This window comes from Schistocerca americana, chromosome 3 (genome assembly GCF_021461395.2).
Source record: "Schistocerca americana isolate TAMUIC-IGC-003095 chromosome 3, iqSchAmer2.1, whole genome shotgun sequence".
Taxonomy (NCBI): domain Eukaryota; kingdom Metazoa; phylum Arthropoda; class Insecta; order Orthoptera; family Acrididae; genus Schistocerca; species Schistocerca americana.
This window is the reverse complement of record NC_060121.1, coordinates 122,745,228-122,764,515: the sequence shown is the minus strand read 5'-3', so window position 1 is coordinate 122,764,515 and position 19,288 is coordinate 122,745,228. Positions and strand designations below refer to the sequence as shown.

At 37.4% G+C, this 19,288-nt stretch overlaps 1 protein-coding gene across 1 annotated transcript in view; it reads right to left on the bottom strand.

Moving 5' to 3' along the window:
• LOC124605851 (leucine-rich repeat-containing protein 38-like) overlaps positions 1-18,846 on the bottom strand; it is a 33,451-nt gene extending 14,605 nt beyond the window's left edge. The window contains exons 1-3 of the mRNA XM_047137784.1: positions 18,702-18,846; positions 17,975-18,221; positions 8,775-9,049 (exon numbers count right to left, since the gene is read on the bottom strand). Of these exons, the coding sequence (XP_046993740.1) occupies positions 8,775-9,049; positions 17,975-18,221; positions 18,702-18,703 (524 nt within the window). The 5' untranslated portion in view covers positions 18,704-18,846. The remainder of the gene's footprint in view (positions 1-8,774; positions 9,050-17,974; positions 18,222-18,701) is intronic.
• Positions 18,847-19,288: the final 442 nt, after the last annotated feature.

Genomic DNA, 19,288 nt, shown 5'->3' with positions numbered 1-19,288 from the left:
GCATAAGTTGGGTTTTGACGTATTTTTGAAAATTTTTACTATCCGTTTCTGAGAGATAGTCGAACGTTTTGCTTTTTGAGCCATGAAACACCTGTCTCCGCCTGCATGACCAACAATTAAACTCTGACCGGCACTTTTGTTTGACAATACTACTTGCACACTATCACTTTGCCAACATTTATTTACTGTATAATGCATGTGAATCCATGTTTCATCTTAGTGAACTACTGGTCACTTTGATTCTGATGAAAACCTGAGAAAGTATGGTATTTTAGCAACAATACCCTCTCGTCCTCACAAAATAAAACGTTCATTTTGACACCTTCTAAAACGAAAATCCATCGATAGAACATTGCTTCTAAGGGTTTCCTTGCTAGCTTTGAAGCTCATTTCTGTCTGACAAAAGTTGTGCAGTTTTTGCCAAGTTCATATTTCTTTCTATTGTTTGTAATGCCATAGAAATTGCTGCCTGATAATACATTTATCCATATCATCAGCACATACTTATTGTGAGCTTCTTGCTTCTTCTTCTTGGGCACTAGTTTAACCGTAGCCTCGCTGTACTTCGTCACATGACCTATGGCACTGTCGCATCACCACCTTTCCAGGCAATAGGTATTGTTGCGTTCTCTACAATAAAAACTACAGAATTCATTTCAGTAGTTGGCTGAGGGAGTCAATATTGGTCATAAGCACTTTCATTGTGTTCCGTAAGAACAGAAGAATTGGTGCATCCGAATTTCTTGCAACTTGGGATGTAATAGGTAAGTGCTTTCCATATAACGTGCAATTAGTATTGCGCATGCATGTTACTCATAAGTTAGAATTTTTCAACATCAAGATTGCAGAATAGGAAAATTTCAGTTCTGCCTGATGTTTCAATCTCGGAGCTTTCATAACAAAGCAGGTCTTGCATCCAGACGAGGTTCTGTTGAACATGTTATGGATGGCCCACCATCAGCATTGCTACTGTATGCAGTAGTTGCAGTACTGTGTTCATCAGCTTTCTGGTCATGTCCAGAAGATAAAGATGTAGCTACAGTAGCTCCACTAGTTTCTGCACTTTCAGGATCTATTTTTCCACCGTCGCCGCTCCTAGGTCATTCCCTCTTTGGCTTGAAATATTGTTGTAGTGCATCCTTTTGCTTCATATTGTCATCTTCCTTCAGCACCTGTCTTTTCCTGTATTCACTGCCAGGTCATCGGACATGTTTCAATCCAGCCTGTGGCCGGCCGGGGTGGCCGAGCGGTTCTAGGCGCTACAGTCTGGAACCACGCGACCACTACGGTTGCAGGTTCGAATCCTGCCTCGGGCATGGCACAGCAAATAAGCACATGTCATTCCAATAGCTAGAATGAAAATAAACCGAAGAAAAGTGAAGTGATGACTAATTTGTTACTCCTCATTCCATAATCAGACACGAAAGAAGTGACACATGGAAATTATGACTGATGTCGAGTGTCAGTTCTTTGAAATGAACAACCACAGTGCAGTGAGTTAATATATTTTGACTAGCATTAGTACCCGTCAATGCCTGGGTGTGTATTTATTGCATTATTCTGTTACTCCATCTCCCTATTCTTCATCTCTCCATTGTCTTTTGCCCCACTCTTTGACCATTTCACCTGCATCTGTAGTGAAATTCGGCCTGAAAATCAATTTCACGTGACTCAATTCTTATGGCACCATCTCCTGAACAGTGTATCCTACAGTAATATAATTTTCCGTTTACGTGCAGTGGAATATCAGGAAATTGTCTGTGAAGTGTATTGCAAATAAAGTTAGTACACTGACATCAACAGTTAGTTTCATGTAATCATTCTTTACAGGCTGGATCAAATGGTTCAAATGGCTCTGAGCACTATGGGACTTAACATCTAAGGTCATCAGTCCCCTAGACTTAGCACTATTTAAACCTAACTAACCTAAGACCATCACACACACACATCCATGCCCGAGGCAGGATTCGAACCTGCGACCGTAGTGGTCGCGCGGTTCCAGACTGTAGCACTTAGAACCGCTCGGCCATCCCGGCCGGCCACAGGCTGGATTGAAACATGTCCAACAACCTGGCAGTGAATACAGGAAAAGACAGGTGCTGAAGTAAGATGACAATATGAAGCAAAAGGATGCACTACAACAATATTTCAAGCCAAAGAGAAAATGACCTAGCAGCGGCAACGGTGGAAAAATAGTTCCTGAAAGTACAGAAACTAGTGGAGCTACTGAAGCTACATCTTTATCTTCTGGACATGACCAGAAAGCTGATGAACACAGTACTGCAACTACTGCATACAGTAGCAATGCTGATGGTGGGCCATCCATAACATGTTCAACAGACCTCGTCTGGACGCAAGACCTGCTTTGTGACGAAAGCTCCGAGATTGAAACATCAGGCAGAACTGAAATTAATTGACCCAATTTGGAAAATACCAGAGGAACATCAGCCGAGGTACTCACCACCAGAGAAGGGATTGAAGGTGAGCCTAAACTGGAAGACACAATTGACTCAGATACCAGAAGATGGCTGGAAATTATTACCGACTGCATTCGAACGACTTTGGTCATGCGAGGTCCTCCCAAGTGCATTAAAGAAGCTGAAGAATGTCCTAAAACATGGACAACCCACGTTTCAGCCCTATGCACTACAGCTATTCTTTGAAGCATTTAGAACAAGCAGATAGACATTGGTTGGTGTACTCAAAGAGCAAGGATTCTGTGTTCTGCTTTTGTTGCAAACTTTTTGCATCATCTACAGTAAAAATTGCAAAGAACAGTATAAGCGACTGGCGGCACCTTGCTTCATATCTCAAAAGTCACGGGAATACCAAGCATTTGAATTCACATAAAAAGTGGATCGTGTTTTCCGAGGGACTGAAAAAGTTATGAACTGTCGACACCCATCATCAAAGGCTTCTGAATACTGAAAGTGAACACTGGAAACGTGTCCTTGAGCACTTAATAGCAATAATTCATTTCCTGGGTCGGCACTGTCTGCCTTTGAGAGGAAGTAGAGATACACTCTTTCAACCTGACAACGGAAACTTCTTTAAACTCGTTGAATTATTTGGAAAGCTTGACACTGTGGTGAGGGAGCACCTGCACAGAACAAAGCAAGGTGAGAACAAGGGTCATCATTATCTTGGAAGAGAAACACAGAATGAAATAATTCTTCTTATTGGATCATCTATAACCTACAACATTCTATTAGTGATGAAATCTGCAAAGTATTACAGTATAATTCTGGACTGCACACCAGATATTTCAAAAGTTGAGCAGATGACAGTTGTGGTACATTTCGTCCAGGAGACAAGACTCGATGGGGTATAAGATGTCCGAATTCAGGAGCATTTCCTGGGATTTCTTCCAGTGCCCGATTCTTCAGGGTCCACTTTGACACAGGTCATACTCAAGTTCTTTGAAGATAAAAAAATCCTATCGTGTAATATGAGAGGGCAAGGATACGACAATGGGGCAAACATGAAAGGAAAGAAGTCTGGTCTCCAAAAAATAATTTCAGATAAGAACAAGAGAGCATTTTATGTACCATGTAGCAGTCACTCATTTAATCTTGTTGTAAACAATGCCGTTATGTCTTCTAAATATGCTGTTTCCATGTTTTTGACAGTGAAAAGCTTGTATGACTTCTTCTCGTCCTCCATTCGAAGTTGGGATGTCTTGAAGAAGTATCTGCCTAACCTGTTGCTGAAGCCACTGAGCGATACTGGGTTGGAAAGTCACATCGATGCACTTACTCCACTAAGGTTCCAAATTGGAGGCGTTTATGATGCACTGGATCAGATATCAGAAGAATTCTATGGTATGACTGCTCATGAAGCAACGTCACTTATGAATCAAATAAAAAATTATACCTTTCTCACTTCTCTGGTAATCTGGTAGACATTCTGCTTCGCATCAGTGTAGTCAGTAAGACCTGCCAGACCACTGACATAAATGTTTCTGAGGCCATGGAAATGCTTGAAAAAACATAAGCATATTTCGAGAACAGAAGAAAAGTTTGTGTCTTTCTTGATGGATTCCAAAGGATTGGCTACAGAATTATAGCTAGAAGATCTCACCTTACCACAGATAAGTGTTTCCAGCGACGAAGTAAGAAGCCAATACACTCTACCTATGAAGGAAGGGATGCGACAATAGATGACCCAACAAAATGTTACAAGATTGAATTCTGATATTATCTTTTAGATATAGTAACCACATATTTGGATGAGAGATTCAGTCAACTGAAATCTCATTGTGATTATTTTGATTTTCTCTATGACATCGGCGAGCTGAAGAATGCACCTGCTGACAGCCTGGACACAAAGTGTAAAAACCTTGCAGCGATTTTGCAAGATCATGAGTCAAGCAACATTGATGGACTGGAGTTGAGGGAAGAACTAAAAGTGCTTTAAACATTTTTGAAACCTGGAATAGGTCCAGAAGAGACTCTGAAGTTTATCGGAAGACATAATTTTTGCCCTAATGTTAACATCACTCCGAGAATTCTCCTAACACTCCCAGTGACAGTTGCGAGTGGAGAGAGGAGTTTCTCAAAACTGATATTGATAAAGACATACCTCCAATCAATGATGAGCCAAACTTGTTTCAATGATCTTGCAACAATATCGATGGAGCACGAGCTTGCAGAGGACTTCACACAGATCGTGTGAAAGAGTTTGCACAATCAAAAGTCAGGAAGATTCGATTTGTCTAGTATTTTTTCAGATTTTTATATTATGATCAGTGTCTTGGTTATTTACTGTGTTGTTTCTTATTTTGTTCAACATTAAATAGTTATTGTAAATATTATTGTTCAAACCAAATTATCATTAAATTGTAAGTATATTTTGTTTTCTCTTGAATACATTATCTGTTCACAACCACTGAAAATTGTTTATTTGCGTTAACTGTAAGATCATGCCGCTGGGATTAGCTGAGTGGTCTAAGGCGCTGCAGTCATGGACTGTGCGGTTGGTCCCGGCAGAGGTTCAAGTCGTCCTCCGGGCATGGGTGTGTGTGTTTGTCCTTAGGATAATTTAGGTTAAGTAGTGGTAAGCTTAGGGACTGATGACCTTAGCAGTTAAGTCCCATAAGATTTCACACACATTTGAACATTTTTGTAAATTCACAAGGCTTATTAAAATTAGCTAGATTTCTTCAATCAGGTTTGACTCCATTTTTGAGCTGGTGCCCAGCGACTGTTTTGCACGAATCTGTAGAGAATGTCATCAATCAGTCACAATTTTTGTCTTTATTTCCCAGATATACATAGATTTCGGACACAGTGTGGCTATGGTCAGTGGTTTGAGTTATGTTTACATCTACACAGTCATGCTGAACTTAACTGTCAACATGACGGTTTAGATGTAAGCACATATTAAAAGCTTTGAGACTGGCCACTCAGTGGCCAGAACCTAGGTATATCTGAAAAGTAAAAACAAAAATTGTGATTGTTTGCTGACATTTTCTACAGATTTGTTTAAATAAAATTACACAACGTTTTGGGGAAAAAAAAACGGTGGGGGGGGGGGGGGGGGGCGCCGAAATTTAGCAGCTCACATGGAGCAGCACTTGGGCTTGTGACGGCCCTGATTCAAAGTATAACATACGGTATAATCATATGATTAGCTGTTCTGTTTACTACAAGTGTAGTCCAAAAAGTCCCAGTGTGGATCGAAAGAAACAACCTACCTCAGTGAACCTTTTCTAATTTTCAATGTAGGTTCCCTTTACACCAATGCTCTTGGCCTGGTGATGTTCCAATGCTTCTAAAAAAAGTGTTCAATTCCTTTAGGCCTGCAAAATACCCATCAACTTTGTCTTTAACTGAAGAACTGACAGTCAATCATCATCCACAGAGGAAAATTTTGAGATTCAGGAAGAAATGAAAATATAATGGACCCAAATCAGGTGAATAAGAGGGGGATGTGACAGCAATCCATATTTTAGTTCAAACAATGAAAAATCCAGGATGTAATAATGACAATTTTATGAAAAGAACTGATTGCTACTCATCAGATAGTGGAGATGTTGAGTCACAGGTGGGTGCAACAAAAAGATTTCTAGACCACTAAGTGTTCGGGGGAAAGTCCTTCTTCTGGATTACACATTATACACACACACACACACACACACACACACACACACACACACACACACACACATTCATGCAAATGCAACTCACACAAACATGACCACTGTCTCTGGCTGCTGAGACTGGACTGCAAGCAACAGAACGTGATGGGATAAGCAATTTGTGTGGTGGGGGTAAGGAGGAGTCTGGGTGGGGAGGTAGAGGGATATGCTTGTGGGTCCAGAGAGGAACGAAGTGGGAAGAGGGTAGGGCAGCTAGTTGCAGTCGGGAGGTTAGGTAGAGTATGGAGGAGGGGGGGAGGGGGAAGGAGAGAAGTAAATAGACTGTGAGTGGTGCGTTGGTGGAACAGAAGGGTGTGTAATGCTGGAGAGGGAACACTGAAGGGGATAGGTGGGTGAAGGACAGTGGCTAATGAAGGTTGAGGCCAGAAGGGTCATCTACTCAACCACAATTACTTCTCTTTTGAGGACATCTCATACAAACAAATCCACGGTATCGCAATGACACCCACATGTCTCCCCCCTATGCTGACTTGTTCATGGGCCATCTAGAGGAATGGTCTCTAACTACCCAGAATCCCAAACCCTCACCTGGTTCAGGCTGTCTACCCGCACGAATGGCCACTGATAAACTGTGGTCAAGGCACAGCTGGACCACCCAACTGCTGAGCATGCCCCCAGCACAGTCTTCGTCATTTTAGTGACTGTTTCACAACCTGTGCCTTCTGCATCCTTCCTACCAACATAAGATTTTCTGAATTGTGCAGGTGGGAACTCTCCCTGTGATGTACCTACCTCCCTGTAACCCTCCTGGCCGCAATCTTCGTTAGTCACTGTCCTTCACCCACCTATCTCCTTTGCTGTTCCCACTCCAGTAGTACACAGCCTTCTATTCCATCAATGCACCCAAAGCCTTTTTACTTCTCTCCTTTTTCAACCCTCCCCACCCTCCACCTAACCTCCCGACTGCAATCAGCTGCATTACCCTCTCCCCATCTCCTCATCCCGGCATGCACCCACATGCAGCACTTTATCAACCCCCACCCTTACCCTGCTATCCCTTCCCTCTTCACCCCAACCTTCTCCTTATCCCCACCATCCAGACTGCTTCTCCCATTATGCACTGTTGCTCACAGTCTGTGCTCAGCAGGCAGAGACAGTGGTCATGTGTGTGTGTGAGATGCATTTGTGTGTATGTTGTCTAATTCAGAAGAAGGCCTTTCGACTGAAAGCTTACTTATCTAGCAGTCTTTTTGTTGCACTCGTCTGCTACTCAGCATCTCCACTGTGTGGTGAGTAGCAGTCTGTCCTTTTCATAATGTCTTAGTTCATGTATTTTTGTCATGAGAATAACATTTGTGTGTGGGTGTGCTTGATGAAACATGACTTTCTTCCTTGCCAAACCTGGCCTTTTTTTTTTTACTGCAAAAAATCTTGTTGGTTGCTTTGAAAATGGTTCAACGTTGCTTGGACATTTTCATTCTGATGCATTTGTGATACTGTGTTAAGAATAGTGGCACCCATCTAGCAGATAATTTACTCATATACAATTCCACAGTTACAAAGCGATATGCCCATTCAGATGACATCCGTATAGCTTCAGCAATTTCTTGTACTTTCATTCAGTGATCCTCCATGATCATTTTATGCACTTTTGCAATAATTTATTGGGCAGTAGCACATCATGGCCGAGAGCTATGCAGATCATCATCTAACCTGACCCTATCAAATTTAAACTAGGTCAAATTCAAACTAGTTTGTCCACTTGCCCACAATTTAATATAAAGGAGAAGAGCCCCCTGTGTTTTGAAAATTGACATGAATTTCCTTTGCTTTCAAACATTTCTTTAGAAAGTATTTAATCACTGCTCGAATCTCAATTTTTTCCATCATCGCAAATCACTACATGGAAACAACAGAGAGATATCCACACCATGGATTTTACCCAGAGCACTGACACATCACATTTTTACTCATATAAGGATGACCTATTATGTTGTGGGCACTTGTGCTGACATGTGGTTGTGATTCCATGAACTTTTCAAATTGCCCTCATATCATAAGGTAATAACAAGGAAGGCACTCATATTCCAAAGCGGGAAAAACCTAAAATCTTGAAAAACCTTTCCTACTAAGTGATAAAATTTGTTAATAATCTTCAATGATAACTTAAATGACTGAAATAACACATAACTTTTAGAAAAGCTTTTAAACAGTGTTTAATGGAAACTCGTTTTATTTGGATCAAGAGTAAGTCTGCATGATTGTGTGTAAGTAAAAGGAGAAGAACTGCTGAACAAATTAAAAGGTGATAAACCTTATGTGGATATCAGGCTTCTTTTATAAAATGTGCTTTGTTTGTATTGCATAAAAAAGTAACAATCAACCCAAAATTGAAATCATTTGAGTTCATTTACTCATATAACTGTGGAAATTTCTGTGTATGACTTCTGTATATGTGTTGATAGACAATCATGTGTGATCTTTTAATCCAATAAATATTGTTTATAATTATTAGAAAAATATAAATATGCGCAGACTTAAATTTTGTGAACTGACAAAAACCATGCAAAGTAAACTGTTAATAGACAAATTCTAATAAGCCATTTCAGGTCTTGTATTTGGTCATTATTGTTTCCTTCACTTCTAATTGAAATGACTGTTACCTATAACATACCTCTTAAGTGAGGAAAGTGGGGCCAGCATTTCGACGTCCAGTGTCTCAATCTTATTCCGATCCAGGGTAAGAATTTCAAGAGATGTTGTGGTCCTTACAGCCAGTGGTATTTCTGTGAGTTCATTTGCCCACAAATCCAAGTTCTTCAGCCAAAGCAAGCCAGCAAAAAGGTTGTTTGGCAATGATTTTAAATTATTCCAACCCATTGAAATCCACTCTATATATGGGTTTCCAGAAAACAAATTCCCTGGCAGATGTGTGTTTACTCCATTTACCTGTATCAAATGTGAGCAGTTACAAAATTATAAATTGTGGCACATAGTATTTCCAAACACAATGGTACAATAAATAATTCATTTTTTATTATCAGCATCTCTGCTATATCATGAGTAGCAACTTTCCTTTTCATAATATTGTTACACATTTTATTATATGCATGATCTTTAACTTGACTTAAGAGAGGGGTATGGAGGGCAAAGGATGAGATGAAAGAAATCTTGCCCTGATTGCAGACTGCTGTGGGAAAATTAGGGGCACAAGCAACACACCTGTGCTTTTTGCTTCATAGCAAACTGCTACAAAAGCTGAAATGACACCAAGAAGTTAACAAATGTTTAAGTGTTTATTAACTGCAAAAGAAACTGCCTTATATACTGGAATGTTAAGTAATTATACACACTGTAGCAAATTAAATATCACTGAAATGAAATAATAATAATAAACAATAGCTATTACACTGTTACTGAACACAGTTTTGTTTGGTAGCTATGATTTGCAGTGGCCAGTGGTAGATATAATTTGCAGTGGCCATGCATAAAATGACGCCAGCCAGAAGTACCTCGAATGTGAATCCTATGTGTTTCGGACAAGTAATGGTAAGTCTCCATATTAGTGTTGTGTTGCAAAACCGTCGAACAGTGTTTACATTTCAGTAGCACATTAGATGGATATGCCGTATTCGAAGAATATTTACTTATTTGCATGATATACGAGAGAGAATTGTCGGAGCATGTGCTTTGATAAGTGCTGAAGTGATAAGCAATACCACTTAATCCATGATAAGAAGATTGCAGCACTGCATTGATACCAATGGTCATCACTTCGAAAACCTTCTGCAAATGGTTGATCATGCCACCTTTGTGACTTTTGTTGACCTTCTAAGATCTTACTGTTACACATCATTGGATTCATCTTGATAGCCGTTATCAGAAAATAGGTACCAAACTATAGAATCCCATTTAAAAAAACAAAGTTGACCTTCATATCTCTGAAGCAACCCCACCTAGCAACAAAAAACCAATGTCATATTATGGCCCCTGTTGTCCCATGCAACATTTGTCCCAAAACTTTTCAGCTCCTATCATAATTTCAGAGTTATTCTTGGTGGTAATAGTTAGTGACTCATCCTGTATGCAGTAGAATCATCTGTGAGTAGTCTCACAATATTGTAAGCAGTAACAGTCCTACAACACATCTTTAGTGTACTCCTGTACACATCTGTTAATTTTGCCCCATTAAGAACATGTTGCATTCAATAAACAACATTTTTGAACAAAACTAACAAAATTACTACTGAAGTTTAAAATGAACAACATTGCAATATGTGGAGACAACAGTAAATAATCAAAATCCCAACAAACAATGGAAAATCCAGGATGCAATAATTACAATGTTGTGAAAAGGATAGATTGCTACTAACCACACAGCACAGATGCTAAGTCACAGACAGGCATGACAAAAAGGCCATTATACACATAAGCTTTCAGCCAGAGGGCCTACTTCCAAACTAGACATCACACACACACACACACACACACACACACACACACACACACACACACACAGTCACAAACATAGCTCACACACGTGTCCAACATCTCTGCTATAAGGAGAGTAACAATCTATCCTTTTCATAATATTGCCGAAAACAAAACAACATTAAAAGAAGCATTATTACAGTGTAATATAAAAATAATAGTAAATGTACCCACAAGACTGACTGATAGAAGCCAGACATTCATTGATATTGTTATCACCATTATTGATAATAGTGACTGTGGTGTAAAAGTTCTGCAAACAATAATCTCCACACATTATGGGTTTATGTGTTACATTTACAAAAATAGGAGCTCTATAACAAAAACAATGGTACAAAAGAGAGAAATCAGAGTTATAAAACAATAAAAAACGACAGTTTTAAAATTACACTGAGGTAGGAAAAGTCGTACTAAACCTGTTCGAGCACAAGGCACAACTGAGAAGTAAGATTCATTTCCTAGCACACTAATGTGCCATTTTCAAGTTGCATTCCAAAAACAACCTCTCAGAAAAAGCAAGGTCACCATAGACAATGGATTACCAAAGAAATAATCAAAGTCCAATATAAACCAAGGGAATTACATCCTTTAGTCAGGCACTTTATCAAATGCCAAGATTTTTTGTTTGCAGATGATAAACACAAACATGACAGCAAACAGCGTCAACTACATTTTAAAAACGTTGGTTAATGATATATTCATAGATGCAAATAAATGATTCCTAGCCAAATGTTGTCAGATGTGGGTAATATAAAAATTTTAAAAAAAGCTAACACACTTCATTTAGGCCCTTTTATTCCATAATGCATACAGATTCATTTGTTGGGGATAGCTCATCAAACCAACCTAAAGTTTTCCAAGTCCAAAAGTGTGTAATATGATCATACAGTGTAAGCTTTAATGGCTGCTACAGACATTGCTTAAAACTTTCAGGCTAACTGGCTATGTTCACTGTATAAAAATGTTAGGAGAAAGTTTTGTACATCAGCCATGGCCTATTAGCCTGGAAGTTTTAAGTGGTGTGTATGAGTTATTGCTTGTGTGAAAACAGAAATTACCTCCAGAGGGAGTGCGCTCATGAGACTTTTAGCCCTGTTCACAACTCTATGATGCAACTCTGGGAAGTCAGAGCCTAGGTTTTCACAGAATCCTTGAAGTCTCTGGTTGAAGCCTTTCACTTAACTCAGAACTGGAAGGCCATGATCAGTTCTGTGGACAATGCTGCAAATTGTGAGCTTTGTTGAAATTCCTGCCTGTCTTCAGCAAAGTATTTGAAGTTGTGCTGCTGACACAACTTAGTGACTATTTCTTGAAAAATAAGTTCCTAACAGACACACAACATGGATTCCGAAATGATCATAGTACTATCACAGCAATTACGGAATTTCTTCACAAAATGTATGGTGCCTTTGATCAAGGAATGCAAACAGCTGGCATATTTCTAGACCTCACTAAAGCCTTTGACTCAGTAAACCATGAGTTACTTTTAAGTAAACTTGAGTCATACAATGTAAATGCTGCATCCATGCAATTGCTGGCTACATATTTATTTAACCGCAAGCAGTGTACAAAGCTGACTTACAAAATCAATAATCAGATCATTAATTTCCAGTCCAAATATGAGACAGTCACGCAAGGTGTACCCCAGGGCTCAATTTTGGGCCCTTTCCTTTTCCTAGTGTTCATAAATGATATAGAGCAACCTTTCAACTCCCAATTGGTAACCTATGCAGACGATACATCACTGTTATTTCTTGGTAAACAAAATGATGAGTTAACGTTGGTAGCAACTGAGGGCCTACGTCAAATAACTACTTATTTTCAAGATCAAGGTTTGAAAGTTAATATCAGTAAATCTCAGTTATTGCCATTTAAACTTACAAACTCACACCAAACCTCTATCAGTGACATAGGTGGAATTGAAGCAGTGGACACAGAAGGCTGCAGATTTCTAGATATTCACCTAGATGAAAATCTAAGACGGGTAAGCCATGTCAAATTTTTATGCAATAAAATCAGCAGTTCATTACATCTAATCAGCCAGTTATCAAAAGTAGTCCCACATCAGACATTAAAAACAATTTATTATGGAACCATTTTTGCACAGATTAATTACGGGATAGAGATATGGGGTTGTGCTGCCGACATACGTATGAACAGAATATTAACCCTACAGAAAAGGGCAATCAGAATTATCCATGGATTAGGGTATAGAGATTCATGCAGGGAAATCTTTGTTCATCATAAATACCTCACAGTCTACTCATTGTATCTTTACAAATTAATTATATTTTTTGTGAGACATCAAAACAAAGCCACAAAGTGCTCTGATATGCATGCCTATAATACAAGAAATAAAGACTGCTACTACAGACAAAGAACAAAATTAAAAACAACAGACCATAGTCCATGCATTAGTGGTCAAATATGGTACAGAAGATTACCGAGCTCTATAAGGTGCCACAAAGGGAACTTATTCAAAGTGAAGCTGAAATATTTCTTGATTGACAAGTGTTTATATTCTTTAAGTGTCTGTATATGTGTGGATGGATATGTGTGTGTGTGCGAGTGTATACCCGTCCTTTTTTCCCCCTAAAGTAAGTCTTTCCGCTCCCGGGATTGAAATGACTCCTTACCCTCTCCCTTAAAACCCTCATCCTTTCGTCTTTCCCTCTCCTTCCTTCTTTCCTGGTGAGGCAACAGTTTGTTGCGAAAGCTTGAATTTTGTGTGTATGTTTGTGTGTCTGTCGACCTGACAGCACTTTCATTTGGTAAGTCACATCATCTTTGTTTATATATACATATATATAGTTGTGTAAAATCTGAATATTTGTAATAGGTACGATGTAACACCCAATATTGTGCCTTATTAGGTACAATGGTACATTTGTATCATGTATATGTAATCACATATGTATATATGACTGTACTAAAATTCTATGACGTTTGCAAAAGACACCAGTTGGTGTCTCCATGCAAAAAAAAAAAAAAAAAAAAAAAAAAAAATACAATAAATAAATAAATGAACATGACTGGTCTTCTCAATCTTGTCTGCCAGTTGCTGGAATATTCTAAGTGTGGCGTCAAAGCCCAGATCACAGCTTTGTTCATTCCATCTGCTATACTTATCAAATGGCTGGTGGTGCTGTCTCTTTAACATGTTGAATGAGGCCTTCAGAAATACACATTCAATGCATAGGGTGATCCTTTCTAACTGTTGCTAACATTTCTCTTAGGGGTCCCTGTTTTTTGTAAGTTCATACTTCTAATGATTAACAGAAAAAAACCTACTATGCTTGCTTTCCCTTGAAATGGGAATTTGTTTAGCATATAGATCTGTTTATTCAATATGAATAATGCTGTGGTGAGACTTAAGATACACAAATTATATTGTTTGATTTTGGGTTTCATATGGCATGAAGTGCCACCTGGTAGATGAGGTTGCTTGTTCTCTAGTTTTGGTTCCTATGAAATACAGACAGCAAAAGAGACAGTCAAATCTTATAGGATGAAGACCTTAGAAACATGATTACAAATTACATACTTTAAGACTTGTACTGAAGTTACAGTTTCCACAGAAAGAAAATGCAGTTTATTTCTGCAAAAGAAACATAGAGTTTGCTAGTTGTGGATAGGAAAATGCACATCTTGTGAATTCTTTATCAGTTATTTGAGACCAGTGATGTAAGATTGTAAAAATTCTGGCCACTTTTGGCATATTTTATCAAAATACAAGAGGGGTCTCCTTGTCCACGGTGCACTACCTACAGATAAGTGCAGATTTCATGGGAGAGGAACAACTCATTATACATACAGACAGAATGTGAAGTTTTTCTACTGTTGATAATCAAGTTAGGGGGAACATTTTCAACAGAGTGCAGAGAATGATATTAATGATATGTTTTTAAGTAAATATTTGTCCATCAAAAGCTGTGTTCTATTGCAAAATGGCATTTAATGGCGTTATATTAAGAGGACTTTAGCGAGAGTTGGGCCAGTAGTGCCTACAGACCAGCAGATATATGTAAAGTTTTCTTAATTTGTTAAGATTGTGCTTTTGTTCCTTGTGGATGTAGAAATAGATGTAGGTTGTGGTGTGCTACACAACCTATAGGCTAGTATTTCCCTACACAAATATGCCTGCAGCAGCTGCACCCCCAACAAATCTGGCTGAAAAGTTGGTGGTTAAAAGTAGGCTGTTGTCAATCATGTAGACTACACTAAATTTACAGTTCAACCAGTTTACTTGCACTGAGATGTTGAATGAACTATTGTTAACAACCAGATTGAGTCTCATCTAATTAAATTATGCACAGAAAAATGGATACCCATATACTAAACTCAGCTGATGTTCTATAATGTGATTGTTCGAGTGCAGTAAACTAACATTTTTTACAAAATTAACACAATCCGAAATTAAAACTCTTAATTCACTGTCTTTCAGATCCATCCTTAAAATAGATATGAACAAAATGTGCACAGGATTATCATTTGGAAATAACACAGTTCACAGTGTGATCCTATTGTCATAGCGAGCAATATTGAAGTTTGACACAGTCCATAATAATAATTACACACTCTATGTCCCATTAAGCAATTAGAACAGTTACTGGATAATTGAATGAACTCCTGGACATGAAATCTAGACAAATCACATTACATTTTCTCACTTTTAACTTATACTGCATCGTCTGTGGTACATTTTCCCATACTGGCTACTTTCAAATTCACCAGTCTGACCTTACATGGCTTACAACAAGCTTCCTTAATCAAAACTGAAATTAGCTACTGCTGTTTATTAGATTTTCGTAAATTACAATTAAAGATTTGCACTTCTGAGTAACTGAATATCAGAGGGAGATTCATTTTAAAAAGGATTTACTGGATAGTTTGTCTAAATATGGGATTCTATTTCCGTAATAATGTTTTGACTAAGGATCTTAATTACTCTGGAACTAAATGAATGCAAGAGTGCCAACATATTTTTGTCACAGATTGTATGAATGTTTTAGTTATTTGTGTAGCTTTTTCACCTACTTCATCAGGAAGTTAGTACTTGAGTATATGTTTACAAAGGAACAATGAGAATGAAATCCGAAATTACTGGTATTTTGTAATTAACATGGTTTGTAGGCAAACTAATTACACTTATGGATTCTAAATAACCAAAAGAAGGAAGCAAAGCAGACAATAAAGTTAAGTTGAATAAGCCCTGAGCCAATATTTGAAATATTTATAATATTTTGTAGTCAGTACATGGGTGGGATATGAGCTCCCAATCCTGAAGGCAGACATCAGTAATTTTCAAAACTTTTCCATGATTTCTTATTGATCTGTTACTGTGTGGGACCAGTGATAAATGAGAATAAAATATAACAATGAACACAATCGACTTTTGACAATTAATGTAATGGGATAGATAAAAAATCTACTCACCAAGTGGTGCCAGTACATACACATAAAAGAAGGTTATAATTAGGCAAGTTTTCAGAGCCAGTGGCTCCTTCTTCAGGCAAAAGAGGTGAAAGGGAAGGAAGAGGGGTGAAGGAAAATGACTGAAGATGTCTAGGAAAAGGGGTAGATTTCAGAAAAATCACCCAGAACCCTGGATCAGAGGTAAGTCTCTGCTACCCTGTGGTTCTGGGTTACTTTTCCAAAATCTACCCCTTTTCCTAGACCTCTCCAGTCCTTTTCCTTCATCCCTCTTCCTTCCACTTCAACTCTTTGCCTGAAGAAAGAGACACTGACTCTAAAAGCTTGCATAATTATAACCTTCTTCTATGTGTGTGTCCTGCCGTCGCTTGGTGGGTAAACTTTTTATCTATCCAATTACCTTAACTGAGAATAAATTATGACAGTTAAGAAATGATTCGACAATCACACTAGGTCTCTCAGTGAACAATCTAGCATCTTTCCACTGGGAATGACAGTATAAAGCTTGACTCCATTTCATATGTTGACAAGGTTGATTATATGGAGAATACCCAAATATCAATGTATGGTCTGATTCGTAATTTGTATCTGAAGGTAATATCAATAATAGCTATCATCAAAGATATTGTTTTACTGCATCCACATTTCGAAAGACTAAATTGACAACTTACACATTTGCCAGGAATGCAGGTACTATAAAGAGTGCTTTTAGTTTTGCAGTCACATTATTCAGTTGCTGTTTAAGTACTACTGCAAACTTAGAATTTACAGGAGTTCTCTGATAATTTTCAGAGGATAACAGTTATAAGCATCCTATTATCTGAGTCCTATTTTTACAGTTAATTTCTCTCATTATTTACCTTTGTTGTCTTTGCCTCTTATTTGCAACTTTACCTATTCAATTCTAGTTTTTTGGACTGAGACCCAGTACAATAATTACCATACTAAGATTTACTAAATGTGAATATTACTTAGACAGAAAAGGAACCAATTAGAATAACTGTAATATAAAAATATATCATTCTTTCTTATAATATTTTCAAGCACTACAGTTTTCAGGAAGGTCTCTTGTTTTTGAAGACAATAAAACAAACTGGCATATTTAATACATAATTTTGAAATATTGAGAAGTTCCAAGTTTCCTGAACAATGTTGACAAATTTCTAAAAAATCTGTTGTATCATTACAATGAATTTCATCAAGTTATAAGTCGATTCCACTATTTTGATAAAATGTATATTTTTCTTAATGGCAGGTGGAATTTTACTGTTTGTAACAAATATACAATTTTTCAGTATAATTTTACAAACAATATTAGTCTTTGTGCCAAAATGTACAACAAAAGTTTCTCTTTTTCAATGTTTTCCCTCACTTAATACTTCCAACTGTTCAGAATCACTTTCCCTTCAGAACAATCCACAACATGTTAAACAAGAAATTGAGAATCTCTATAAAGTCAAACAATACTTAAAACTGCTCTTTATAGGAATTATCTGGTTATCTAGATTCAAGAATTGAAGATTCTGTTACATGCATGTCAACTAACAGTGTTCATTGTAATTAGGCTTCTTTCCTTGCAGGATAGATAACTGTTGACATATGATAAATATCAGTGTTTGTATGTTGATATTAAACTAGTGATAGGAAGTACAAACATGAAAGCAACTCCCCCCCCCACCCCCACCCCCCCTAAAAAAAAAGTGAGCAACAGTTTATAATAGTTCAATTATAGTTATTTATTAATGCAGTGTCTAGCTGCTGCTTCATTGTTTAAGTGTGTAAGTTACTGATTCCACATTCCAATATGATGTATAATTTAACACTTTTTTAATTTTATGATCTATGTTGTTATTATTTGCTATACAAAATATAATACAATTAGCACTGTCATAACACAACTTGAATCAATTTGTTACAAAATGTGTAGATATGGTTGTACTCAATACTTACTTTTCGCATGATAAGTTTTGTCAGGTTTTCAAAACGATGGAAAGTCTCTTTATTTAAAAGCAGTGGATTTCCTGAGACAAGGAGCATTTGGACTTCATGGGGAACACAGTCAGGCACAGATGTTAAGTTACGGTACTCGCAGTTTGCTGTGTGACCGCTAGGACTCACATCACATATACAGCCCCCATCATCAACAGTATTACTCCCAGCAGAGAGTACGGCCAAGAACAGTATCAACAGGTGCTTCCTACATTATAAAAAATATTAATGTTACACTTCTAAGCAACTTAAGTCTAAGTTTGTTAATGTGATGATAAAAAATCCATTTGTCAATAATAATAGTGAAATCGTATTTCAATGAGTTCATATGTTTACCACATGCACCATACAGATGAATGGAGAATATAACGACAATGTCTTTAGTCTGTATTAAACACACAATCTTCACTTTTTTATTCATAATATTTTGTGCAAGGATAAACAGCAGTGTAACATTTAAAGCAAATAATTGTGTATTCTATTACAGCTGTATCCTATTCAATTATTTCAATTATCACATGCACAAATGTAAGTCACTTTTATGACACTTTTATTAAATCAGAAGACTGAATTATAAGCTACTCTTAAATTCACAGCAAAATTGTGCAAAGAAAGTGAGAAAAACAAAGGGATGGGTGCAATAATCATCAGAATTTATTGAAAACTCTAATCTCTATAACGTACTTACATCTTAAGTGATGTTGCTAACTATCCAGATTCTATAATAACAATACTGTGTGAAGCACAGGACTTTTATCTAGACAGGCGCCATGAGAGATAAGAAAGGTTATCCAAACAGTAGCTGGTTTTCCCCTCTTATAAAACAAAAATTAAAATGACCTAAAAACAAGGATGCTTCATTCCACGAAATACTCATGCATTGGAAATTCCTGATATTTCAAGTAGCCAACAAACAACATTTGCTGTTGGGATAAATTACTAGTACTTCTTCATTTTATTGTATGGATTATGATAAGTGGCCAAGAGAAACTTTGTCTTCTGGGAAATGATAATTTCATTTCTGCAAAGCTGAATAATTATTCTATCAATCGTTGATTATAAGTAATCCATTTTATTTATTTATTAAATGAAGAGTGGAGATAGTTACTTCTTATTTACTAAGCAAAATGCTTACTGGGTAGTTTACTTAGTTACCATTTAAATGACATGAAAACTCATGTTTTGTTGTGTTTATTGTTTTGTTGTCATAAGTTTAACCAAATGTTTTCCCCCTTGTATTTGCTACAGAGAGTTATGAGACTACCTCAGACAATG